Source organism: Cheilinus undulatus, linkage group 3, assembly GCF_018320785.1.
Source record: "Cheilinus undulatus linkage group 3, ASM1832078v1, whole genome shotgun sequence".
NCBI lineage: Eukaryota > Metazoa > Chordata > Actinopteri > Labriformes > Labridae > Cheilinus > Cheilinus undulatus.
Window position 1 is genome coordinate 55,090,028 of NC_054867.1, and position 27,051 is coordinate 55,117,078.

The 27,051-nt window shown below is 40.0% G+C and overlaps 1 protein-coding gene across 2 annotated transcripts in view; it reads right to left on the reverse strand.

Moving 5' to 3' along the window:
* The window catches only part of LOC121507362 (filamin-B), a 135,323-nt gene that overhangs the window by 14,474 nt on the left and 93,798 nt on the right, over positions 1-27,051 (reverse strand). The window contains exons 22-42 of one of the 2 annotated variants that reach the window (XM_041783658.1): positions 24,322-24,507; positions 23,790-24,104; positions 23,400-23,517; positions 22,786-22,986; positions 20,538-20,711; positions 20,257-20,419; positions 19,989-20,149; positions 15,244-15,535; positions 14,764-14,917; positions 14,479-14,668; positions 12,882-13,129; positions 12,413-12,493; positions 11,854-11,950; positions 11,480-11,620; positions 8,912-9,040; positions 6,788-6,961; positions 5,813-5,971; positions 5,453-5,656; positions 3,423-3,575; positions 3,074-3,196; positions 10-276 (exon numbers count right to left, since the gene is read on the reverse strand). In XM_041783658.1, the coding sequence (XP_041639592.1) occupies positions 10-276; positions 3,074-3,196; positions 3,423-3,575; positions 5,453-5,656; positions 5,813-5,971; positions 6,788-6,961; positions 8,912-9,040; positions 11,480-11,620; positions 11,854-11,950; positions 12,413-12,493; positions 12,882-13,129; positions 14,479-14,668; positions 14,764-14,917; positions 15,244-15,535; positions 19,989-20,149; positions 20,257-20,419; positions 20,538-20,711; positions 22,786-22,986; positions 23,400-23,517; positions 23,790-24,104; positions 24,322-24,507 (3,730 nt within the window). The remainder of the gene's footprint in view (positions 1-9; positions 277-3,073; positions 3,197-3,422; positions 3,576-5,452; positions 5,657-5,812; positions 5,972-6,787; positions 6,962-8,911; positions 9,041-11,479; positions 11,621-11,853; positions 11,951-12,412; positions 12,494-12,881; positions 13,130-14,478; positions 14,669-14,763; positions 14,918-15,243; positions 15,536-19,988; positions 20,150-20,256; positions 20,420-20,537; positions 20,712-22,785; positions 22,987-23,399; positions 23,518-23,789; positions 24,105-24,321; positions 24,508-27,051) is intronic. The other variant, XM_041783659.1, reaches the window with a different exon arrangement.

Below are 27,051 nucleotides of genomic sequence, written 5' to 3' on the forward strand. Positions count from 1 at the left end.
TGAGTTTACCTGGTTCTCCTGCCAGCGCTCCCTCCAGTCCTGGCCCTCCTGCTCTCACCTTTGCAGCCCCGCCCTCTCCAAGAGGTCCCACCGTAAACTGGAAGGGACTGCCGGGCACATGCACGCCCCTGTACCTCACGCTCACTCTGTGCACGCCCATCTCTGTCGGTACAAAGCGCACGCAGTAGGTGTCTTTACCCATGGCAACCAGCTCGGCAGACTGTGTGGCTCCAGAGGGGGAGGTGACCTCAGCGGTGACATCCTTCATGTCGATGGCTGCAAAAAAGTATTATTATTCTTCTGTGCACAAATGGGATTCACCTACTTGTGCATTTTAATCTAATGCATTTTCTGCATTTAGTGTGCAGATATCAGGGAAAGTCTGGTGGTTATTTCTCAGAAACACAAAAGCTGCTACCTATGAAAGCATGCTATTATGCAAACCTTTTTCTGTACATCCAAGAATAGTTCTACAACGCACCCTCCACCCTGGCCCCGCCCACTGAGCAGTGGGTATCTATGACCCACAGGCCACTGGCTGCTCTCTCTCTCCCTGCCAGTACCAGACCAGAGACGCCAGAGATGACGCGCACGCGGCCAGGAGAAAGGCTCTGATCCTGGGCAACGTGAGACGAACGAGCCCTTAGACCTCTGGATCTTCCAGACCACCAGAGGGAGCAGTAGGAGCGAGAAGGAGAGAGCAACTGACGAGACAAGACCAGGAGGAACCAGCTCACTGGAGGAAGAGGAGGACAGAGAGGGGGACAACACAAGGAAGTATGGAGGAGAGAGACAAGGACGGAGGGCAGAGAGGGACAAAAGGAAAAGCTGAGGAGGAAGAAAGAAAAAAGAGCGGATAAGTGTGCAAAAAAAGCAACAAGACGAGACGTAATAGGCATAAAAATGGAAACAAGGAAGAGTGAAGGAAAGGGAAAAGAGAAAAACAACACAAATTACAAAAGCATAAACATGAACATGTTGAATAGGGTGAAGAGAAGGAAAGGCAAAGAGAGGAAAGAAGAAACAGAGATAAGGAAAGGCAGATCTGGCAGCAGAACAACGAAAAACAACAGAAACAGAGAAAAGCTTTAGATTACAACAGTTTAGGACAAGAAGGAAGAGAAGCGGCTCTTTTTCATGGTTATTCTCATTCTTATTCCAGAATCTATCCTGATGGATTCTAATAAAATCACTCCAATTGTTGTTAAAGTAGGAAAAAGCACTGAGACGTACTTTTTTATGGAATGCTGCTACAGCAGACTTTTTCTGCCAGGCTCCTGTTTTGTGGATGCAAATACAGTCATGGACGAAAGTATTGGCACCCCTGGAATTTTTCCAGAAAATACACCATCTCTCCCAGAAATTGTTGCAATTACAGATGTTTTTGGTATACATGTGTTCATTTTCTTTATGTGCATTGAAACAACACAAAAAATCCAAAGAAAAAAGACAAAATTGACATAATTTTACTCAAAAACTGGGCTGGACAAAATTATTGGCACCCTCAACTTAATATTTTGTTTCACACCCTCGGAAAAAAATAACTGAAACCAATCACTTCCTATAACCATCAACAAGCTTCTTACTCCTCTCAGCTGGAATTTTGGACCACTCTTCTTTTGCAAACTGCTCCAGGTCTCTCAGATTTGAAGGGTGCTTCTTCAACAGCAGTTTTGAGATCTCTCCATAGGTGTTCAATGGGATTTAGATCTGGACTCATTGCTGGCCACTTCAGAACTCTCCAGCTTTGTCTCCAACCATTTCTTTCTTCTTTTTTTTGAGGTATGTTTGGGGTCATTGTCCTGCTGGAACACCCATGACCTCTGACCCAGACCCAGCTTTCTTACACTAGGCCCTACAATGCGGCCCAAAATCTTTTGATAGTCTCCAGATTTCATGATTCCTTGCACACAGTCAAGGCACCCAGTGCCAGAGGCAGCAAAATAACCCCAAAACATCTTTGAAGCTCAACCATGTTTGACTGTAGGTACTGTGTTCTTTTCTTTGTAGGCCTCATTCTGTTTTCTGTAAACAGTAGAATGACATGCTTTTCCAAAAAGCTCTACCTTAGTCTCATCTGTCCACAAAATGTTCTCCCAGAAGGATTGAGGCTTACTCAGGTACATTTTTGCAAACTCCAGTCTGGCTTTTTTATGTCTCTTTGTCAGCAGTGGGGTTCTCGGTCTCCTGCCATAGTGCTTTATCTCATTCAGATGACCACGTATGGTCCCAGCTGACACTTTTGCACCCTGAGTCTGCAGGACAGCCTGAATTTGTGTGGAAGTTGACTGAGGATGTTTATCCACCATTCCAACTATCCTGCGTTGCATTCTTTTGTCAGTTTTTCTCTTCTGTCCACGTCCAGGGAGATAAGCCACAGCTCCATGGGTTATACACTTCTTATATTACACACAGTGGTACAAAAACATTTGTAATTGCAACAATTTCTGGGAGAAATGGTGTATTTTCTGGAACAATTCCAGGGGTGCCCATACTTTCATCCATGACTGTACACTGCCCGTCCCAAATAAAAAAGCCGAACACTAATATTTCGTTGGGCCCCTTTAGCTTTGATTACATTCGCTGTGGCATCATTTCAGTCAGCTTCTGCAATGTCACAACTTTTATTTCCATCCAGAGTTGCATTAATTTTTCGCCAGAATCCTGCACTGATGATGGGAGCATCGGACTGCTGTGCAAAGTCTTCTGCAGCACATCCCAAAGATTCTCAGTGGGGTTCAGGTCTGGACTCTGTGGTGGCCGATCCATGTGTGAAAATGATGCCTCACACTCCCTGAACCACCACAGTTTGAGCCTGATAAATCATTGTCATCTTGGAATATGTCCGTACCATCAGGTAAGAAAACATCCATGGCTGGAGTAACCTGGTCATTCAGGTAGTCAGCTGACCTCATTCTCTGGGCACATAGCATCGCTGAACCTAGACCTGACCAACTGTGATTTAGGGTGTCATAACACAGTGACCTGTCATACAACAAACCAAAATACAGACTAATTTTCACCTTACAGGGTCTTTAAAGTGTTTCTGATAATATATGATAGATGTGTATACCTGGTATCTTCAGACTGAGGTCACAAACACTCCCCACGCTGGCAACAGAAGCTGCTCTCTGTCTTCGGGTGATGCTCTCTCGAATGCGACCTTCTCCTGTCACCCGCACGGTGAACGGACTTCCTGTTGGCAAAAAGCAGACAGAATTATTAGTCTGTTAAACCACAAAATCAAAGATTTACAAGTTGTCCAAAGTGTAATCGCTCGATACCAAACGTCACTGACTCCCTATTCCAACCAAAGAATGTTTAGTTTTAAATGTCATGATAAATTCAGCTCTTTTTGAGTCTAATCCTCAATACCTGAGTACTGAGGAATGGTGGTAAAGAAAAGGGGTCTTGGTTGGTACCTGGGACATGTTCCTCTGCAAAGCGGATCGAGATGATGTAGTTTCCAGGTTCAGTTGGACAGTATGTGACTCCACATGTCCCATCCTCGATGTCCTCTGTCTGGATGTCAACTTTACTGGGGCCCTCAATGGCCAGAGCCAGACCGCCATAACCTGTGAGCACATTTGTACAAAGGTTAAGTCAAGGTGGTGCTTCACATGTGCAGTTTTTTGTGTGAATACACCAGTAGAGCAGAAGTTCAAGCAGGAAGACTGCTTCCTCTCATTTAGTAGTCACCACTGGTTCATATTTCTCTCTTCCCATTCTGTTCGCTCTTTGAATTAAGAGCCAATCAGATTCTGCCACAGCCTCGTTTGACCAGTCATCATGCACCTGTCATATTTAAATCTGTCATCCTCTCAGCCTGTTGTTTCAGTGTGAACACTGCAACCCTCCTCCACCCCAGCTACCTCCATTCAGTTTATCTAGTCCAGATCCTCACAGGTCTCCTACTCATACTTCTGTGTCCTCCTTTAAGCCACCTCATTGGAGACCCAGTCCAGCTTCTTAGAAGTCTACTCCTCTGGTCCTGCATCAACTAGGCCCATTACACAGTTTCCTATTCCTGCCGCTGGCCTCACTACCCCTTTAACTACACGAAGTCATCACGATGGAGGCTAATCGCCAAGGACACGTTTAAAATAAATTAGCGTTAAACTCTTATTAAGTCTGTCCTGATTAAAATGTATTTATCCTCTAAGACAGGGGTTTTCAAAGTGTGTGAGAGTGAGCCTCCCCTAAGAGAAAATTATTCATTTAGTGGACCCCCACCCACATAAAGATTGAAAAAAAAAACTTAACCATATTTTCAAACATTTATGTTTAATTCTAAATATTTTCAACATTTTTATATCTTTGATATTTTGGTCTGCAAATGTTCTTAAAAATCTGTCTTTACCAGGTAATCAGTTATTTGGTGTTAGTAATTAATTTATTGCCAATACTACCTGATTATTCGGCTCTAATAATCCTTAAAGCAACGTTACTCAACCAAACTGCCAAACTGTTGAAAAATATCTTTGCAAGAGCAAAGGTTGAAGTAGCAATAAAAATGAGTTAAAGACGGAAAATTTGTCAAAAAGCAGCAAAAATGGGTGAAAATGGGAAAAAATGGGGATAAAAAGTGAAAAAAGATGGGTGATAAATGACACAAAAATGAGTAACAGGTGGCAAAAAAATGGTCCAAAGGTGGCAAAAACAAGATAAAAAACTGAGTAAAAAAAAAAATGGGTAAAGGTGCGCCGGTAGTTGAGTGGTTAAGGCGCAAGCCATATACACAGGCGACCCGGGTTCGAATCTAGCCCGTGGCACTATTGCCTGCATGTCTGTCCCCGCTCTCGTCCCTGTTTCCGACTCTATCCGCTATCCTGTCCAATAAAGGCAAAAAGGCCAAAAATAAATCTTAGAAAAAAAAAAAAAAAAAGAAAATGGGTAAAAAGCAGTCAAGAGTGGCAAAAATGGGAAAAAGTTGGAAAAAAAGGTATTTAATGACAAAAGGATGCTTTAATGGGCTAAAAGTGGCAAAAAAAAATGGTGAAAAGGGGCAAAAATTTGAAAAAAGTGGGAAAAAAAAGTGGTATTTAATAACCAAAGGTAGCTTAAATGGATGAAAAGTATCAAAAAATGGTATGAAGGGGAAAAAAAGTTTCCCTTTTTTAAGGTTTTGTGGGGGAATAATATTTAAAATCAAGATATCAAAGAGCCACTAATCACAAATCACATGTTGACTATCACTGCCTTAAAGTAATTATACGTCTATTCATTTAGCTCCATGCACAGCAGAAGTTAGCAAGCAAGCAAATCACTTTTTTTTTTTTTTTTCTGGTTTATGGTTCCATGCCTCCCCTGAAGTTCTGTGGCGCCCCCCCAGGGGAGGCCCGCCTCACACTTTGAAAACCACTGCTCTAAGAATCAACTATTAATATTAAGAACCTGATAGAGAGGCTTAAAAATCTGTTTAAAGACAGACCAGCTGAAGGCCTGCACTGACCGGCCTCCCGTGTGTCGACCACGAAGCTGGCATCAGTGAAGGTCGTCCCCTGGGCCAGGCCGTCCCCGTGGACTTTGACTTGGCTGGCGTCTCCGATCTCAGACTGGATGACCATGATGGGGATGGGACTGTTGGCGACGTGACGGCCGTTCTTTAAGATGCTGACAATGTGTTCTCCCACCTCCCGAGGGATGAAGGAAATGCCTGGAAGGAAGAAGGAGAAGAGGGGGAGAGAACAATCATCGGAGACTGAAAGATGCATGAAAACTTAAAGAACGGAGGGGGACAAACGAAAACTATTTTGACTTTTACTCAGAGTGTGACATTCTAATAACTTGTATTTCTGTGCTTGTGTGTTACCGATGTGGTTGTTGGCCATCCTCTTCAGCAGGCAGGGCTCGTCACGGCCGGACGGCGCCTTGATGCTGGCGGTCAGCAGGCTCAGGTCGGTCTCGTTGATGTCCAGAGAGAAATCTGCAGCCGAGCCCAGTTTGATCTGAGAGCGACGCTGGTTATCATCTGGAACAGAAACGCCAGTAAATCACCATCTGTGGACTTCTAATTTTGACCATTCAGGTTAATTAGAGGTACAGATATTTTATTCCTTAAAACTGGCACACCTGGTCTATTATCTCATACATTTATCGCTGTTGTGGGGTCAAACCTCTTATCCCCCAAACCAACACTTTTCAGGAATGAAAAAAAACATTTTTTCTATAATTTAACACTCAACAGTGATAGTCAGAGTCTTTTAAACACTTTTAAAATTTGTTTAAACCACCTTTACTTATCACACTGCGTTGCTTCACCTCCACCCCACTGGGAGTCTAATATTCACTCTTTTGTTCATTATGGTGATGATTGTTGTTGTTACTATTATTATCACCATGTTCAATTTCCTTTTTTGTATGTAGTCTTTAAATGTAAAGTTTATGATGATAATATTGCAAAGATTGAATATCTAATATTTCAGATTCAATATTTAAAAAAAGCACTTTAGTTTGTATAGGTATGTGTACACAAGCATAAATTCATTTAAATATATATTTGATAAAGGAAATGAAATTTGTAATGAATTTATAATTTTAGCAAATTAGTGAATTACAGAGAAAGGGTGGGAATAAATAAGTGTTTACTTCCTCCCACTCCTTTTTGGATATGTAAATCAAATCATTATATGACATTTGCATTGCACTGTATTTATTTAGTTAGTTTTACTTTGTCTATGAGCAGTATTTTCTTTCATTGTATGACCACTTTGCACTCTGTTTTACATAATCAAAATAAATTTCTATCCATCTATCTATTGACTATTGATCTGTTGTGAAGTCTCACCGGTGATCTTGGCGGTGAACGGGCTTCCTGCGATGTGCTCGTCGTTGTATTTGACCAGGATGTTGTAGTCTCCGGGCAGAGTGGGCAGGTAGCTGACGCTGCACGTCCCGTCTTTATTGTCCACACAGCTGATCTCTGCTTTGGATGGTCCCTCAATCGCCAAGTCTAGACCGCCTGGACAGAAGGTAAGACAAAGTGGGTATACTTCGATATATTTGACATGTATTCTGGATTAAAAGACTCGATGATCACCAGGTCAGTTTAGGACATTATTTTCATTATAAATATCAGTGGTGTAGTTAGGACCACTGTTGCTATAACTACTAATAGTTCAGATTACAGCAGCTGTGCTTTTTAGTAGATTCACTTATAGACAGGAAACAAAAGCAATAAAAACACATTTTTATCACAAACATTTGGTGTTTTCTTATTTCTTTACTGGATTATGTACAGTTTCTTGATGTACATTCTTGGGTATAGAATCTCTTTGGGTGTAGAGACATCACCATATGGCGGGGTCATCAACTACATTTGTACAAGGGCCAGCTTTTCCTAAACAGGTATGTTGGGGGCCGAACTTCCAAATAAAATGAAGAAAATTTTCATAATAGTCTAATTTATGTATTTTTGTATTTATATTTTTATTTTCTTTCAAATGTACAAATTTTTTTGGCTGCATCAGTGAGATCAGTACTGCTATTGCAGGCAGCCACAAGGGGGCGACTGAGATATTTTACCTAAATATTTCTGTGGCTGTCATGTTTTCCATCACTTGGTTTGATGCTAATAGAAAACAGCAGTTTCTTGAAATCAAGAATCAACTGAAAAATAAACATTTTTAATTTTTATTCCCATAATTATATTTGTATTCTTTATTCAAATTTCAATGTTTTTATTTATTCCAATTTTAATATTTTTATTCCCATTTTTATATTTTTAATATTTTTTCCGTTTTTTATATCTTTATTGTTTACTCCCATTTTAATGTTTTTATTCTTTAATTCCATGTTGATATTTTTATTACCTTTTTCTATATTTATTATGGCATATTTTTGGTCCTTATTCTCATTTTAATGTTTTTATTTTTTACTCAAATTTTTAGATTTTTATTCTTTGTTTATATTTTAATGTTTCCATTCTTGATTCCCACTTTATTATAACATTTCTCTATTCCTAATTTTATATTTTTTCCCCATTTTTATATTTTTATTCTTTATTACCATTTAAATGTTTTTATTTATTCCCAATTTTATATTTTTATCTTTTTTCCTTTTTTATTTTTTTATTGTTTATTCCCATTTTTATCAAGAATTGACTGATATATTTTTATCACACATTATTGCCAATAATGACTAACAGATGGATTTCTAAAAATGAAACATAAAGTCATACCCGATTAAACTGATTTAGTCTCAGTTGTTTTTTGGAGTTGTTTTAACAGCTGTATGGAGTTTATTAAGAAAATTAAATATATATAAAATATAAATAAGAAAAGAATTTTTCCTCTGCACATGTTTTGAATTTGATCATGTTCTGGGGGCCGGATGGGAAGATATGGGGGCCTGATGTGGCCCCCGGGCTGCCAGTTGGTGATAACTACCATATGGAATAACAGTAGATATTTTAATACACTACTGACTAACTAGAACAGATGTCTTCAGTTATTACTAATGTTTGATATCAAGGCAAACAAGCAAGCACTTTTGAGGTTAGTACTGTACAGAAATTTGAGGCTGAAGAAAGGCGTAGATGTGGTGAATAAGCTTCCTGAGGTCATCATCGGACAGCAAGGAGGATCAACACATCCCCATATATGCTCTGGATGTCCTTGCACATTACCATGGGCATGAGAAAATGATCTAAACCTTTAGGGTGGAGTAAGGGGTGGATGTGCAAAGTAAGCATGGACTAGGGTACATCTGTAGGGTTGCCACAAGCCCCCGGTTGTGCTGTGGATGTCCCGTGAACTGCCGGTACTCTCCGGGCGTATTACCAGGGGTGAAAAGCTTCATACAAAAGAAATGCCATCGAGCCTGACTGTGGCTGCTGAGTGACACTTAAGTGTAGACAGCTCCCTGACAATATAAGTATATGCCAGCTCTGCTCGTCCTGCAGCTATCTTACCTTCAGAGGCGTCGTCTGTGAAGACGGTGAATGTGGCGGTCTTGTTGGCAACGCCATAGCTCAGACCAGGACCGTAGGCCGTGACATTGGCACTGCTGGCATGATTGACGTAGAACTGAAGAGGAGACTCTGCAAAGAGCACGCACACAAAATTATCATCGGAACAACACAAAAGCATTAAAATCAGCAAGAGGTCAGACTGTTCTTATGTCCTTCTGAATTCTGACTATTTTCTAACCAGGTGTTTCTTTTCCACTAGTTCATTCAAAAGTAAATCTTAACCCTTAGGGATTGTTTTTTAAAGTTAGTCACAATCGAGATCAAACAAAAAGCATAGCTTTTCATACACAAGCTAAAAAATATATGACACATTCATATGTTATTCTACTTTCATTAAGCTATTTTTTCACCTAAAGCAGACCTAATTATTGACATCAAATATGCATTATTTTTTAAGATTTTAACCTTTGAATGCAAGTTTTTTGTCACGATGCCAGTGGGTTTTTTTTATTTAAAAAACAAAACAATAGAAATATGTGTTGTTTTCAATACACTACCAGCAAAGTGTTTTTTGTGTGAATTATTACAGTGAGGAAAATGTCAGTGATTAGCAACAACATGCGTTTTTATGCATTATTATTTTTGTGCAAAGTCAAATTCTTACAATGAAGCTGCTTCAATGCTGCTAGTGCAAAAATTGTGCTTTTTATGCTCAAGCTTTACAAAATATTACACATTCATATTTTGTTCTGCTTTTACTGAGATATATCCACCTCAAACTGACCTAATTATTGATATCAAATATTCATTAATTTGTAGAGATTTTAACCCTTTGAATGCCAGTTTTTGGACATGATGCCTCCAAGTTTTTTTTTTTTTTTTTTTTTTTTTTTTTAAGATTTATTTTTGGGCATTTTTGTGCCTTTATAATATAGAGCAGGACAGTGGATAGAGTCAGAAACAGGGTCAAGAGTGGGGAGAGACATGTGGTAAAGGGCCTCAGGCCGGACTCGAACCCGGGCCGCCCATGTACATGGGGAGCGCCTTTAACCACTAGGCCACCTGCTCCCCGCCTCCAAGTTTTTTGATGAGAAAATCTACAGTGCTTAACAAATTTATTAGACCACCTGTCATATCTGTCTCAGAGACCATCCAGCATCATGAAGTGCTTTAATGCGGACTCTTTCATTTTCACGAGCTCTCCACGTTTTACCATTTTGAACAGGAATGAGGGATTTCAAACTGAATTCACCCACATTTGAGCCGGCTCACTGGGCTTCTCTGAGAAGTCAGAAATGAATCAAGCATAACATTCAACCACTAAAACTTATTTTTCTGTTCAGGAATGCAAGTAAATAAATATAATTTGACATATTAATCAAGAAATAATAATGTACTTTACTATTTTTTCAGGTTTTTTTGTAAATCAGTACATTTGAAAATTTATGGATAACAATAATAATTCTATTTTAGCATTAAAAATATTATTTGGGTTAAAGAGCTTCTACATATTGGTGTATTAACCATTGCAGAAACATAAAAAATGATTTTGGTAATTACCAATGCTGTTAATTTAGGGCAGCTGTGGCATAAACCTTACTTTGGTCAGGGTTAGCATGGTCTAATAAATTTGTTAAGCACTGTAGATATTTTCATTGTACTACGTGCAAAGTAATTATTTTTGTTCTGAATTAGTATAGTCTGTGATATGTGAATGATTAGCAGCAACACTGATTTATAATATGCCAAATATGGTCAAAATGACGCCACCTGGTGGAGAGTAGTAGAAATGATAAATTCCAAGGCAAAAGCATAAATTGACACCAATATATAAAAAAAAGGCATGTATTATGCTTTGATGGAAGTGAGATCAAAAATTTCAATTTGAATTTGGTTTCAATGGGGCATTTTTGGCTCTTAACAGCTAAAGCACATTAATATTTCTTGATTAATATGTCAAATTATAGTTATTTACTTGCATTCCTGAACAGAAAAATGAGTTTTAGTGGTTGAATGTTATGCTTGATTCATTTCTGACTTCTCAGAGAAGCCCAGTGAGCTGGTTCAAATTTGGGTATAAAAAGGTGAATTCAGTTTGAAATCCCTCATTCCTGTTCAAAATGGTAAAACGTGGAGAGCTCATGAAAATGAAAGAGTCCGCATTAAAGCACTTCATGGTGCTGGATGGTCTCTGAGACAAATATGACAGGTGGTCTAGTAAATTTGTTAAGCTCTGTACATGAGCACAGTCAAAATTATTAAAAATGAAAAATGAAAAGCGCATAAACCGCCCCTAAGGGCTAATGCTGCAGAAAACACCAGTTATTATTAACAATGGTGTTTTTTAGCTTTAGTGGCAACTGTGAGAGGTCCTTTTCTTGTTTTCATACGGCGATGCTTCTAAACTCAAAGCTGATCCAGTGCTTTTCCAGTTTACATCGGAAAACTGTAACTGAAATAAAGATCTGACCTAAACACTTCCAACAGCTTCTATTTTATACTTAACATCGTAGAAATGTTTCACCATCTCTGGATCTGTGCATGTGTATCTTGTGTGTGCGTGCTGACCTGGGATGTGCGTGCCGTTGTATTTGATGTGCATCTCATGAAGGCCGGCCTCAGTGGGCGAGTACTGCACCGTGACCGTCCCGTCCAAGTTGTCTGTGATCAGCGGCTGAGCAGATTTACCTGAAGGCATCAACACCTCACCTGAGAGCCAGAAAGTCAGACAGAGGTTATTATTGGTTGCATATGGTCAAAAGGACTCCTCGCTGCTACTCCAATACCTTTAAAAATGTTTATTTAGTTTTTTCCCCTCTTACAAGTCTAACTCAGTAAATCCTGAGCTGGAGGTGAAAGGATATTTTTGTTTACAAAAATCTAAACTTTCAATGTCTGAATCTCCAGAAAAATTGGGTCAAGTTGCTCCATCACTGTCTCACCTGTGATCTCCCCCTTTCTGAAGGAGAACGGGATCACCATGTCAAACGGTCTGAAGCCGCTGCCGTTCACGCTGCCCCTGATTGGCTCTGACGTCACCTGAACGAGACACAAGCACCGAGTTACACTCTTCAAAAACACTTTCAACTCCCCATCTGCTCCAGCCACCTGCGTTAGAAACATGCTGCAGCTGCATCCAAGCCCCGCCCACACAGGGGCATCCTGGGAAATGAAGTGCGATGGAGCGGGAGGAGGAGGAGGGTGATGAGATGACTCTGTGATGCAGCCAGAGCGATGAAGAGTGCAAAGAAGAAGAGCACAGACAGAGAGGGGGACCACACACCATAACCATAGCAGCTCCTTTAAAAGTTGTTAGCTGATCGCTGCGATCCCATTGGCTGAAAGGAAAAGAGAGGGGATGGCATAAAGGAGGCAAAGCGGTCGAGCAAGTACACTTCAGATTGGAGAGACAGCGACGGGGCAGTTTTTATACAGCACCAATCACCTGCAGAGAGAGGCTGTATGTGTGTGTGTGTGTTTGTGTGTGTGTGTTGGAGGTACCCAGGGCTGGAAGCCAGCTCCAGGCGGGGCGGCCTGCTGCTGGAGAGTCTGCTCTTGAATCATGGGTACCTCATCAGTGGCCTGAAGACACGACAGTCACAGTTAAAGACTTTGACTGCTCACTTGATTTGTCAACCATGTAAAAATGCTTCTTTTTTCTGGGAAGCATCACATCCCAACCACAGGCATAGTTTGATCTTTAAGGTTAAAGGTTTGCAGAAATCCCAAGCAGAATGATGCAATACTGAGTGAATTAAGCATGGAACCTGGTGATCTGCACTGTTTAAGCTGGCTGAACTGTCTGCTGTCTTTTGAATATCTTCTTATGTTTTGTTGGATGATAGGGAACCCCAGGAAGAGAAGTGGTTGCTCTGGTAGCAACGTATCTAAAACCCAACGGAAAGACCGATCCTGATTGTTAACAAGAGCTGAGCCTTGAAAGCTCGTCCATCTGCGTTCCTCCTCTCACCATGACTTTGAAGGGGCTGCGTGGGATGTTTTCTCCTCCGAAGCGCACGTAGATGACGTAGTTCCCAGGAGCCGGAGCGGTGTAGAAGATGTCAAAGGTGCCGTCCTCGTTCTCCATCACCTCAGCCTCCACCTCGCTGCCGTCAGGCTGAACAACAACACAGCTCACCTTTCCTTTCCCAGCACCCTTAGCATTCACAACCAGACCCAGCTCTGCGCCGATGGCCACCGTGGGACCCACTCCAGGACCTGAGGAGAGGCAAAGTACGATTTAGGAGAGCTTTAAACTAGGGCTGGGCAATTAATCGCAAATTAGATTAAATCGCAATGTGGCATGCTGCAATTTTCAAATCGCAGACAATGTAATATTTCTTTAACCTGAAAAGTGTCAAAATACCAGTTTGATACAATCTTTTTTTCTTTTTTATGCTTTATAGTGTTACTCAACCCTGCTAAACCAAAGAGCCAAACTGTTGAAAAATACCTCTGCAAGAGCCACAATCTAAGTGGTGAAAAGTGGCAAAAACAGCTTAAAGTAGCAATAGAAATAAGTTAAAGGTGACAAAAATGGTCAAAAAGCACCAAAAGATGGGTGAAAAGGGGCAAAAAGGGAGGGGAGGGCTGGAAAAAGGGTCAGAAAGTAGCAAAAATGGGTGAGAAGTGACAAAAAAATGAGTTACTGTTGGCAAAAATGATTTTAAAAAAAAAGTGGCTAAACCGTGCTAAAAATGAGTGAAAAGTGACTAAAATGGACAAAAAGCAGTCAAGATTGGCTAAAATGGGCAAAAACGAGTTAAAAAGTGGTATTTAATGACAATAAGTAGCTTAAATGGGTGAGAGAAAAAAGGGTGAAAAGAGGCAAAAATGGGATAAAAGTGGCAAAAAATGCATAAAAGATTGCAAAAAAATTGTCAAAATGGGCAGAAAAGTGGGGAAAAAGTGGTAATAAATGGCAAGAGATAGTCTAAAAAAGGAAAAATGGGATGAAAGTGGCAAAAAAAAATGGAAAAAAGTGGCAAAAAAGCAGTTTTCAATGGCAAAAGGTAGCTTAAATGGGTGAAAAGTACAAAAAAGGTGAAAAGTGCAAAAAAATGTCCCTTTTTTAAGGTTTTCTGGGGGATAATATTTAAAATTAAGAAATAAAAGAGCCACAAGTTGAGTATCACTATTTTATACATTATTCAAACCTTTGAGTATCTTTTTTATTTTATTTTTTACAAAAATCTTACTTTTTGTTCATGCATGTATTTTTCTTCATCAAAATGAGAATATGAGAAATGATCATCCCCTTCAATAAAGTAACTGATATCAAATTTGCTACGAGCCAAAATCACAGAAAGATATTTTCTTCTAAATGAAGCCCTAGTTTTACTCATCTAATATTGAACTTGTTATAATATAGAATGATTTCTTGCTGATGTTTGGTGAACAACAGAAAAAACGAGGAACCTAAATAATCGCATTTTAAATCGCAATTGCAATCCTGCAGGAAAAAATTGCAATTAGATTATTTTTGCACAACGTTCAGCCCTACTTTAAACCCGTAAACGGTTCAGATGTTGTTTTGTTCTGTCATGAGTGAACGAGTGTTTTCATACCAGTGACGGTGCATTTGCTGGCGTCTCCAGATGCCGTTGCTCGGACTCTGTAGGGCGAAGCTGGGATCTCATCACCGCCATACTTGATCACAATGGTGTACCTGCCAGTGCGGTCTGGGATGTAAGACACCCGGTATGTACCGTCGCCGTTGTCGTGGATAGTGGCCTGCTTCTGGTTACCGTCCGGGTCCTGAGAGGAAAAAGGAAAGAATAAAGGAGAGAAAGTTCTCATGTGAAGTCTTCTTTGTTTTTGTGTATTTAGAGATCTGTGTGGCGGTTACTGACAGTAATGAGCACGCTCAGTTGGCCCTGGCCGGCGTCCTTGGCGTCGATATTGAACTCAACGGGGAAGCTAGCCGGGACTCCGGTGGTAAGACCGGGACCGCTGGCCTTCACTTTGCTGGCATCGTGAGTCGGTAGAACCCGAAACTTGAAGGGACTGAAGAATAAAGAGACACAGTTGGACATCAATCAGGATTTTTCTGGTCAAAATCAATATTCTGATTATTCAAGGGGGATACATCTTAGCCCTGACTAAACTTAAGATTGTTTGATAATAAATTGCTGCCTCAATTACTGGTCGATTCAACACTGGACATTATTTATGTGTAAAAGAGCAGAATGGTAAAATAAGGAAAGACCGGGTAATTTATGCGACAGAAGGCATGATTACAGAGTCAACCATACTAGGTCTGAATTTTAGCGTTCTCATGGTCATTCATGGGAAAAACAACGGATTGACCTAGATGCTGATAATATACAGACCTGCGTGGGACGTTCTCCTCTCCATACTTGACGGCCACAGAGTACGGCCCTTCCAGAGACGGCGTGTAGGACACAGAGTGGGTCCCGTCCCCGTTGTCCGTCACCTCCACGGGTTCTGAGACGCCTTTAGGAGCGGTGACGGCCACAGCCAACGGAGCCACGCCAGCCTTCTTGCAGTCCACAGTGAAGGATTGTGGGATATTAGCCCTCACACTTGACCCCACACCTGGACCGGACACCTTGACCTTACTGGGATCGACCACGTCCGTCACTGGGACCTTGAATGGACTTCCTGGAGAAATAAAGAGAGAAACATCGAAATAATAAAAATCAGAGAGGTTTTTGAAAGGACAAGAAGAGGATAAAAAATAACAGTTTCAAACGTCTGTTAAAAAACAGCTTATGAGACCAAAATGTGAAATATTTCTGGAGATAATAACCACTGCAACAACCAACTAAAGCACAAGAGGGTGCTGTGCTTGGCAACACAACTCTTATTGACATATCTGAAAAAAATCCAGGTAGTAGAGTCACTTCATCTACTGCTTTATGTTTCTCTAAGAACTGGGACATTTTTCTGTTGGGAGAAAATGTATCTAACCTAACTGAAAATAAACATTTTGATCATTTAAGTTCATTTTTTTAAGGGAAAATAGACTGGACTTATACACAGCAGACCTTCCTTGCCTTTTGCACAACATGCAACATTCAGTTATTCACCCACGGATGGCAAAAGATGCTCCAAAAGGTCCATCAGTTTAAGTTTATCCCATTTATGCATGGGCTAGGGCTGGGTAATTAATCGCAAATTAGATTAAATTGCAATATGACCTGGTGCGATTTTCATATCGCAGAAGATGCAATATTTCTTTGACCTGAAATTTGTAACAAAATACCAGTTAAAAACTGTTTGCAGCAGAGATGTTATGCATTACATATCATGAAGTCATTCTAGTGGCACATTTTTGGAATAGTGTACAAAAAAAATCCTACTTTCTTCATTTTTATATGTATTTCTCATTAAATATTAGAAATATATTAAAAGTATCATTCCCTTTAATACAACAGTTCTTATCCAATTTGCAAAATGAGTCAAAATCATCACAATTAGATATTTTTTCCCAAATTGTTCAGCCCTGGTTTAATCTAATATTGTGTTGGTTATAATATAGAATGAACTATAGCTTGCTTTTGTTGGAAAATACATGAGATGAGGAACTTAAGAGATAATCGCATATTAAACCCCTTAAGCCCTAGCGGGATCATATTTGGTCCTGCTCGCCTTGATCCAAACAAACTTGCTCTGTGCACTCTAGTTTTGCATAGAAACAGTCATGTTACACATCAAGTTAAACAGAAGAAGCTCAGCTACAAGCTCAAATAAACCATTTTTACCTAGACACATCCAACTCAAAAAAGACTCAAATCAATGACCACATATCAAAGTGGCTGTAGTGCTACGTAGCCACACAGTTCCACCCCCTATGGGATGGTGCCTGGTACTACAGGCACAAACATGGTCTCATTTGAAAGCCCAGACCTCTACTGAAAATTCAAGTCATGTTTGTACAGTTTCCATTTGTTTCAACAGTTTCTTTTAGTTTTCTGCACTTTCTTTAGTGTTGTTTTTTGTGCCATTGAAAATAAATCTGCTCCCCTTGGAGTCAAACTTTAGTTCCTTTGTAAGAATTCCTTTGAAAGGGAAATATATGGAGGTCTGGGTGATTTTAGGGGGTAAGAATAGAATTCCACGATGCAGTGACCACCTATAATGGCATATGAGTTAAAAAAAAAAAAAAGTTTGATACCTGTGTTTTTTCAAATGGTAGAGATTGTGCCAAATTGGGCCAATTTGGCACAAGAGGGGATTTCGCCTGGATATTTTTTACTAAAATCTCTCTTATTTTGTCCTGATAAACCTCCAGTGGCATGAAAGTTGAAAGAGGTAATGTCAAAATGTGGTGCTTTGGCTTTCTGGAGATTTTTGGACTTCAACTGCATTATTTCTATGAGATATCTATGCTAAAATTGCAAAAGAAAATTGGGCGAAAATGATATTTTTCATTTGCCAACTTGATCCTCCCTGACCCAGTAACATATATAAACATATTTACACTTCTGAATAAAGTTCACAAGTGCCCTCTTCATAATGGTACCCTGATCATTCAAACAGAGCTTGTAGTTACAGTTATACTCATTTAAAGATGGGCTGGAAATTTTGAGCAGTAGCCTAATAAAAGAGGCTTGGGCTTAACAGGTTAAATCTCAATCGCAATATTGGGTAAAAAAAATCGCAATTAGATTATTTTGCCAAATCATTCAGCCCTAGCATGGGGACATGCTACTATTCCACATCAAGAACAATTTGTGGTTCGCACTAGGGCTGAACAATTTGCAAAAATAATCCAACTGTGAATTTTTCCCCCCGATATTGCGATTTAATATGTGATTATTTTACTAGATTACTCAACTTATGCGTTTTTCAACAAATTCAAGCAATAAATCAATATTATAACCTACATTCAGTCAGGAGCACTCATCATACATTTAACCATTTCATTGTAAATGGATACAGCCTTCAGTTTTACTTGGCAGAGAAGGCTCTGCTCTAAAGATGCTATCTGGTTTAGTCAGCAGCATGCTTTTACTTTCAAGGGAGTGCATGGCTAGAAACCCCCATATGGATGGACACATAAATGAAAATTTGGATAGAAAAAAATGTTTTTTTTTTCAGAAGCAATTAATCCATCATAGCATGAATCGGAATATGAGGATGCAACAAGCTTTAAGCTATAAAGGAGGCGGCTAGGGTGGAGGAGGTTAAGCTTGTAAAGCTGCTGCAAAAAAATGAATATATTAAACAGCTATTTTGACATATTTCAAGTTTAAGAAATATTGCAACTTCTGCAATTTGTAAATTGCAGCAGGCCATATTGCAATTTAATCTAATTTGCAATTTACTGCCCAGCCATAGTTCACACTTTGACATTTGGACTACAGGATCAAAAAGCAATCCACTATCCCTCCATCTGAAAGACAACCTCCTTTACCACTTATCCACCGCCTTTCCCAGATCAGATGAACAGCCACAGACCAACAGCTGTGTTTGACAGCTGTTAAAGAAGGAAACAAGCAGAGTTTTTCCTGAACAAAGTCAATTAAACCAGACTGCAGCTTTAAAAGCTCAACCACATCTTTAAGCCATTAAACTGGAACACTCAGCACGTCTTTAATCAGCCAGTAACCCAAACTACATCAACTTGTAAACATCCTCAGTCTTTTAACGTCAGGGCGGTTTGAGACTGGAAACCAGCAGAGCTGATAAAATGCTCACGAGGAAATTAACATTAAGGTTTGTTAGGGAAGAAAAGATGGTGGTGGATGTGTGCAGATCTGTGCAGCAGAAAAAGATGTTTCAGTATCTCTGCCAAACTTTTTCACAAGCTTTCTGACATACAGTAAATGAAAATACTGCACCAATTTCACTAAATTCCCCACCAGTTATTTATCTGGATTTTACAATAAATCTTCTGTAGAACCATTTAAATCTTTTAAATGGTTAAATTGGCTGGAGGTCTATTTTATGCATCAAAGTCAAATATGCAGCACCTCCAAGGGGGAACATTGAGGGGGCTCCAAGGAAAAATGGTTGGGAAGCATTGGCCTAGGGCAGTGGTTCTCAACGCCGGGGTTGTGAGACACTGAGAGAGGGTCGCCAGATGCCTTTAAAAAAACTAGGAATCATTTTTAATTTACACTGTTGCTATTTTACAAAAATTTTGCCAGATTTCAACCTGTTCTCATCTTTTTTACCACCAATTTTGACAACTTTAACAGACTTTTGCCACTTAAAACCCATTTTTGTCAACTTTAATCCCTTTCCACCACTTTTTTTTCTGCCTGTTTTTGCCACTTCTAAACCAAATCTTGCTTCTCTCTGCCTATAGTTTGCTCTGTTGACCCATTTTTGCAACTATTTACCCATCTTTACCACTTTTTACGCCACATTTCACAAGTGCATGTGCCCATTTTTGCCAGTCTAACGCATTTCTGACAGTTTCTGCCTCAGCTAACCCATTTTTGCCGTTTTATATCAATATTTCATCCCATTTCACCAAATTTCCACCTATTTTTGCTACTTTAACCCCATTTCAGCCACTTTTTTATCCCCTTTGACCACTTAATATGCCTGTTTTTTTAACACTTTAACCAATTTTTGCCATTTTTGGTTATTTTTGCCACTTTTATCCAATTTTCGGCACTTCTAACCCATTTCTGCTACTTTTAAACTCCAGTTTCACCACCTTTCCCAGCATTTTTCGCCATTATTAACCCATTTTAGCTATTTTTAAAGTTTCTTAATTCTTTTTAAAACAAAAGGATTAACATTTTGAAGAGAGCTTCTTACTGCACAAATGAATTAAAAAGATATTTGTTTCTTTGATAAAAGTGGTTATGGTTCAAGTTAAATATAAAATACCACAGCTTAGGTTTACAATGGACCAGGATTTTGCTGGCCCCTAGTTAGGCTGGCACAATGTTGTGGCACAACATCCTCATGATAAATCCTTATCCCCCTACATGACTAAAGCTTATGCACAAGACTGTATACTCTCCTTTATACCATGATTGCCAATTCAGCTCAGATGGCAGAGCAAGCACCTGCACACTATGGCCACCGTCTCTGATGCACAAGTTGGAATAGTGATCTTGTTTGAAATGTCTTTAAAGGTTAAATATCTGACCTGGGATGTGCTCGCCCCCGTAGGTGATGTTGACGTCGTAGAGGCCAGGCGTGAAAGGGACGTACTCCACGCTACAGCTGCCATCTTTGTTGTCTTTGCAGGACATTTTTGACTCGGAGGGACCCTCCACTGTGATGCCCAGACCACCGATACCTGCACCCCTGGTTAAAAACAGACAAAAACAAAACTCAGCAAAGGTTTGATTTAACTATCTCACAGTCTGGCTTCTACTTTGTCTTCTTTAGAACACCATCTTTCCTTTTTCTACCTTGTGATGATGTTAAAGTTGTTTGGTTTTTCAGTCAGAGCTTGCTGGAGTCCGGGGCCTGTAGCTACCACCCTGCTGGGGTCACATCCCTCTGACACAGAAACCCTGAACGGGCTCTTCGGAACTGGAGTGCCGTCATACAGAACCTGGATGCTGTGGGCTCCTGACATACAGATAAAGATGGACAACAGCCATGTGAACCCAACACGAGTTACTCTTGTAGACACTGCAGCGTCATAAATAATGTTTTAGTAGATAGTTCACTGCAGCAGCCTTGTTACCGTTCTCAAAAGGCGTGTACTCGACACCGTAGGTCCCATCTCCATTATCAGTGATCTCACAATCCGTCAGCGCTCCGGACGGGTTCTTGACCTCCGCCTTTAAATGGTCTCCTCCACGACGGGTCAGAGGACTGGCATCTACAGTGAACGCTGTGGTGGCTTCTCTGAAAACACCTGGAGGAAGGACAAAACAAAGGGATTTATGCTTAAGAAGCTCTCGAGTAACGTTGATATCAAAAAGAGCGACGGGGTGTTTCTGAGACTGTGAAGAAGCTTTACCCTGATGATATCCTAGGCCTTAAAGATGTAGACATTAAACCTGATTTAAAAGATGAGCAAACTTTTTCATATTCCAAAATGAATCTTTGCAACATTTCTAATCCTTTTAAATTAAATCAGTAAATTCAAATCTTGCCATTGTTTGCATTTAGGCCCAGTTCAACCATTTTTCTGTGTTTTGTAACAACGATTTTTTTGGTTACAAAACAAGCTCTTCAGGAAAACACGATGAAAAAATAGTGCAATTGTAGTTCCACTGATAGAATGGTCAAAAACACAACCCTTAAAGATTACTATTATCTTAATACTGCTTAATATTCAAGTGACCAACCCTCAGCAGATACGCACAAGATACATTTAACTGTAACACTGCGATGATTTATCATGTTTACGTCAAGTTAAAATTCACGGTCTCTCAAAACTGTATTAACTTTCCACAAATGCAACGTGGAGATCAAAAATGAAAGTTAGCTTAAGCTCAAGTCACATCAAGAAATGTAGTTATGATTTTTTCCTTTTTTTGTTCACCATGAAACAGGAAGTTTTTTTCCAGAGTCTTAAAATCTTGTAGAACCATGAATCTGAGCAAAAATTTTTGAACAAAAAAGGAAACTATGGCAATTTGTTTTTGTTCGCCATGAAACAGGACAATTTTTTTCCAGAGTCTTGAAAAACTCATGGCCATAAATCTTAGCACAAATGTTTGAACAAAAAGGTTAATTATGGCAAGTGTTTTTGTTCGCCATGAAACAGGATGGTTTTTTTTTCCAGAGTCTTAAAATCTCGTAGAACCATGAATCTAAGCACAGATGTTTGAACCATAAAGGTAATCATGGCAATAGTTTTTGTTCACCATGAAACAGGAAGGTTTTTCCAGAGTCTTTAAACTTTTGTAGAACCATGAATCTTAGCAGAAATGTTTGAACACAAAAGGTAAGCTATGGCAATAGTTTTTCTTTCCATGAAGCAGGATGTTTTTTTTACAGAGTCTTAAAAACTCATAGAACCATGAGTCTTTGCACAAATGTTTGAAAAATGGTTAATTATGGCAATTTGTTTTTGTTCCCCATGAAACAGGAAGTTCTTTTCTATTTGCGCAAGAGCCATGAATCTTAGCGCAAATATTTTAACCAAAACATACCTATGGCATTTTTTTTGTTTACCATGAAACAAGAAGTTTTTCCAGAGTCTTTAACCTTTTGTAGAGCCATGAACCTTAGGGCAAATATTTGAACCAAAACATTGCTATTGCATTTTTTTTGTTCGCCATGAAACAGGTAGTTTTTTCCACGGTCTTAAAAACCTGTAGAACTGTAAAACTAGCCTAAAAGTTTGAACAAAAAAGGTAATTATGGCAATTTGTTCTTGTTCCCCATGAAACAGGAAGTTTATTCCAGAGTCTTAAAAAATTCGCAGAACCATGAATCTTTGCTTAGACCCATGGATCAGAGTGGATTAAAATGTGTCAGAACAAAAAAAACCAAAAAAAAAAAACCAAAAAAAAAAAACCTACTAAGAAATATTTCATGTTCATGGTGAGCAAAACAATTACAATAACTAAGATTTTTTTTAAGTGACTTGAGCTTAAGCTGACTTCAACAAACAAGATTAACCCACAAACAATGACCACAAACTTCTAGTTTTTATGTTCATGTTACAAATGTAGAAAATAAATCACATTTTTAAAAACTGGAAATTTTTACCTTCCCATAAATACAAAAAAATCACTGCAAATGTCATAGCTTTTACGTTTTCAAGTAATTTTGTCAATAAGTTTGCAGAAGGCATCTGCTTTTACATTTGTGGGAAGTTTAGTACGTTTGTGGGAATATTACATTAAAAGCTGCAGATTTGTATTATGTTTGTGGTTCAATATGTTGATGGGCTGTTATTACGTTTGCAGGCGTAGCATGGAAATGTTACACCTGCAGTCAGACCTGCACTCTGACTATGTTGGCTCATACTTCACCTTTTCCCTCCACTCCAGGTCCAAACACTTTGACCTTGGAGGTGTCGACGGCAGGATCAGCCATGACTTTAGCGGGGAACCCAGGTACGGCCTTTCCTCCGTACTTCAGCATCAGAGTGTACATGCCGGAGCTCAGAGGGACATAGGTCACCGTGAAGGTCCCGTCTTTGTTGTCCACCACCTCAGTCTTTGCTTTAGCACCTGGAATAAAGAGTCAAGTTTAACATTCAGCATCCATCATCAGCCTTAAGTCCACCCTCTCAGGGTTTCCACATATCCTGGAAATGTCTTGAAAATTCTTAAATTGGACCTAAAAAATTAAAGGCCTTAAAAAGACAGTATCCTATGCACTGACACTAAATTGCAAGGCCTATTCTCTGCTTTATTTAAAATAATTCAGGTTTATATGAGCAGAGGGAACAAACCTTAATAGTGTAAGTACTGGCAAGAAGCAGGAAGCATGGACGTCTTATTTTGACCAAATATTCTTAAATTAAAACAAAAGCCTGTCTCTTATACAAGGCCTGTTCTTTCTGAAATGTTATGGATATATTTCACCATTAGATAAGTAAGAATACTGGATCTGAGTGAATAAAAAAGGGGGTCACTGTTACCTGATCGTGGTGCAGAGCCAGTGGGACTGGTTGGTGGCGTATCAAGTGCCGCCTCCAGGCTGAGCTCTCCTGGTCCGGCTCGGGAACAGTCCACATTCACCACACTGGTTTCTCCAACCTGTAAAAAACATAACCAGCACTAGGTCATCACCAGTCCTATAACAGTGGCAAGAACAGACAACCTTTATAGTCCAAAGCCAAGACCTGGAGGTAGTCAGAGATCATTTTAGATTTAAAATTTTGTTTTATGTTTCCTCCATGTTCAAGAAGTAAATACTGAAGGATCTTTTCTGTGGTAAGAAACATAACCAGAACTTTTCTGACTGATACAAGCCTCTAAATTCTGTATCAGGTTTTAACTTGTCTGCCACGTCCTCTCCTGACCCTCACCTTCGCTCTCTTCAGTCCCGACCCCGAGGCCACCACCTTAGAAGGATCAAACGGCATCTGGATGTCAGCTTTGAATGGCGATCCTGGGATGTGGACCTCCTCAAACAGGATGTTAACCAGGTAGTCTCCAGGCTCTGTGGGCAGGTAGGAGACAGAGCAGGTGCCGTCTCCGTTGTCTGAACACTCGATCTTCGCCTCTGTCGGCCCCTCCACAGTCAGACCCAGACCTCCGGTACCGGCGCCTTTGGTGTCGATGGTGAACTCTGCAGGGTTTCCCACCAGACCTCCTTTTAATCCCGGACCGAACGCCTTCACCTGCAGAGGCAGCACAGATAAAGGTGCAATGCAGCAACTTTTAATGCATTTTCAGTTTTTATTTGTGCAAGAAATAAAATAGCTGCAAAAGTTAAAACAGCAAAAGACATTAAAAATGTTCCAGTTTATTTTTTCTGTTATAACTGTTAAAGAGGAACTATAAGTGTTTGAATCTATATATTTGATGTTTTTCTGTCTATATTAAAGGTGACGTTACCTTGCTCGGATCTGGAGGAAGCTGGGCCTCCACAGGGAAGGGGCTCCCTGGGACGGGGTGTCCATCGTAGGACACATTGACAGAGTGGACCCCCTCTTCTGTTGGGGTGTAGCGGACCCTACTGACCCCGGCTTTACCTGGCTTGGGCTCCACCTTACAGGGCACGGCCCGCTGACTGGGACTGAGCTATTAACACACAGAAACATTGGAGCATAAGGACACAGTGAGTCTTTATAATTCATGTTTCTCATCCTTCTCTCATATGTCCATTAATTTAACCCTGATTTAGGCATCTCACATTTATTATGAATGAAAGCAAAATTCAAACAAAACAAAAGAGTAAAATATTCAGTCAAAATAAGCTTACTATGATCAGAAGGATCTTTTTGAATGAATGACATTGATTAACCCAAAGTCAAAGTAAAATCAAACTAAAATGAAACCAACATTGTGGTTTCATGGATGACTTGAATAATGAAGGAGAAAAGCAGTTAAAAGTGGCCCTCCTGGTTGATGCTGTATGCCACTCAGAAAGCATTCTAGCGTCGCTCACAGCAGAGGAAGGGCACCTTTTGCAGCTTTTCTCCCTCATATGAAACATATCCATTAAACCACATGGCTCTTTACTTTATGCACATACATACATTGACGACAATCCCTAAACTTTACAAAATTGCATTTTTTCCACAGTTTAACCGATGTACCTGGCGTGGAAGTGATCAACGCCACAATTTACTCAGCCCTGCAGTGGTTCTCAACCTTTTCAGGCTTCGCCCCCCCAAATAAAGGTGCCAGAAACCGGGGATCCCACTGTACCTGAAGGTGGCTAAACAGCTCTGTACGTTTAAGAATAGTCATGTGGAGACAAGGCCGCCCAAAAGAGGGGATAAAGGGGAGAGCTGTCTGGGACCCAGACAGACCGGAGACCATGGAGGTCAGAACAATCCCGGTCAAATGTAAAGTTAAGCTGTGATAAACGCATTTTTCACCTGAATAATAACCACTCTCATCAAAGCAACACATTTTTTACTATTCATTTGTGCCGTAGTGTATAGCCATTTTAAAAATGTAAATCCCTTACTTATAAGCAGAATTAAAATGGGTTAAAATGGCACAAAAGTGTGTGGAAAAGGAGGTGAAACAGGACTTTAAAAGTAGCAGAAATGCGTTAGAAACGGAAAGAATTATATGAAAGTGGCAAAGGAATAAGCAAATAATGGCAAAATGGATTAAAGTGCCAAAAATGGACAAAAGAAGTGATAAAAGGGGATTAAAAAGTGGCAGAAATGGGTTAAAAGTGGCAGAAATTGGTGGAAAAATTCAATGAAATGGGATTTAGAAGTGGAAAATATATGTTTAAACTGGGAAAAATGGGCTACCTGAGGCAGAAAGACTGGCAGAAATTTGAAAAAAATGGGTGTAGAAAGGGGAATAAAGGGTTAATAATGGGTCAACAACAGCCGTGGCAAAACAGGCAGAAACAAAGCAGTGGAAAGGGTTTTAAGGGGACAAAAATGGGTTTAGAGAGGCAAAAGTGTGTTAAAACTGGCAATAATTGGTAGAAAAAGTGATGAAAATGAGTTAAAATGCGGTAAAATTGATGTAAAAGGAAAAGTGGCAAAAATCGGTAGAAGAGAGTCAAAAATGGTTCCAAATTGTGTAGAAATTGATTTAAAAAGTGTCAAAGAGTAGTAACAAATTTGGTTAGGAAAAAAATCATTTAAATTATTTTTTAAAAATTTTTTCGAGACACCTGGCGACTCCCTCTAAGTGTCTTGTGACCCCAAAGGGGGTCCCAACCTCAAGGTTGAGAACCAGTGGTCTAGTCAGATGAAGGTAGACAAGAGTCTAGAGGAGTCTAGTACTGAGCTAAGAGGAAAGCTGAGGAAAGACACTCATTTTGTCCCAAACATGCTTTTAATTGAAACGATGTTCTACAAAACGGCTCTGTTATGTTAGCCGTGGTAGCTAGCTCCCGTTTGAGTGCCAATTTCCTTTCTTCCATCGTTTGTCGTCATTTAAAATTACCATATTTGACCCTTTAAAACAAGTTTGCATCGGTCTCAGAGGTCCCCAAAACATGCCTGTGAAGTTTGTTGCTGAAAAACACTCCAGTATTGATTTCTGCATGTCTAAAAACCCCTCTGTTTCAGCCCTGCTCAGAACGTGATGTTTCTGTGTCTGTGGCTTTAAATGTTAATGAGCTGTCTGACTCCGCCCCTCTCAGGAGATGGATGTGGTTACTGCAAAGCAACACTGTAGAGCGCTGCCCCTAAGACTGGCTCAGACTACATGAATTCAGCCAGATTTAAGCCCGGCTGCAACGTTGCTAACCTTGCAAAGCAGATGGAAACGCCCGTTTCCTTGTTTCTCACTGGTGAATCCATCTTGCAAGTCTCCCATCTGAACCGTTTGGGCCAGTTAGAAAGTGACAGGACCAATCAACTATGAGGCGCAGTACTTTCAGGCGCAGCAGAGTCGTGATGTTTACAAGCAGCAGCAAGAGCTGGTGCGGTTGTGGAGGAAGAGATTAGCATGGATGCTGCTAAAGCGCCAGTTTTATCAGAACTTGACGACATTTCTTCTTTGAAAGAAGAACAAAGAACAGCAGTGAGTTGTTTTGTTTTCAAAAACGACAAAAGTTGAGTACTGATGTCTATAGTCGCCATGTTTCACGTTATTCCTCAGTAGGTGTGCACACGCAGCTCGATAGCTGCTACATAATGTGTT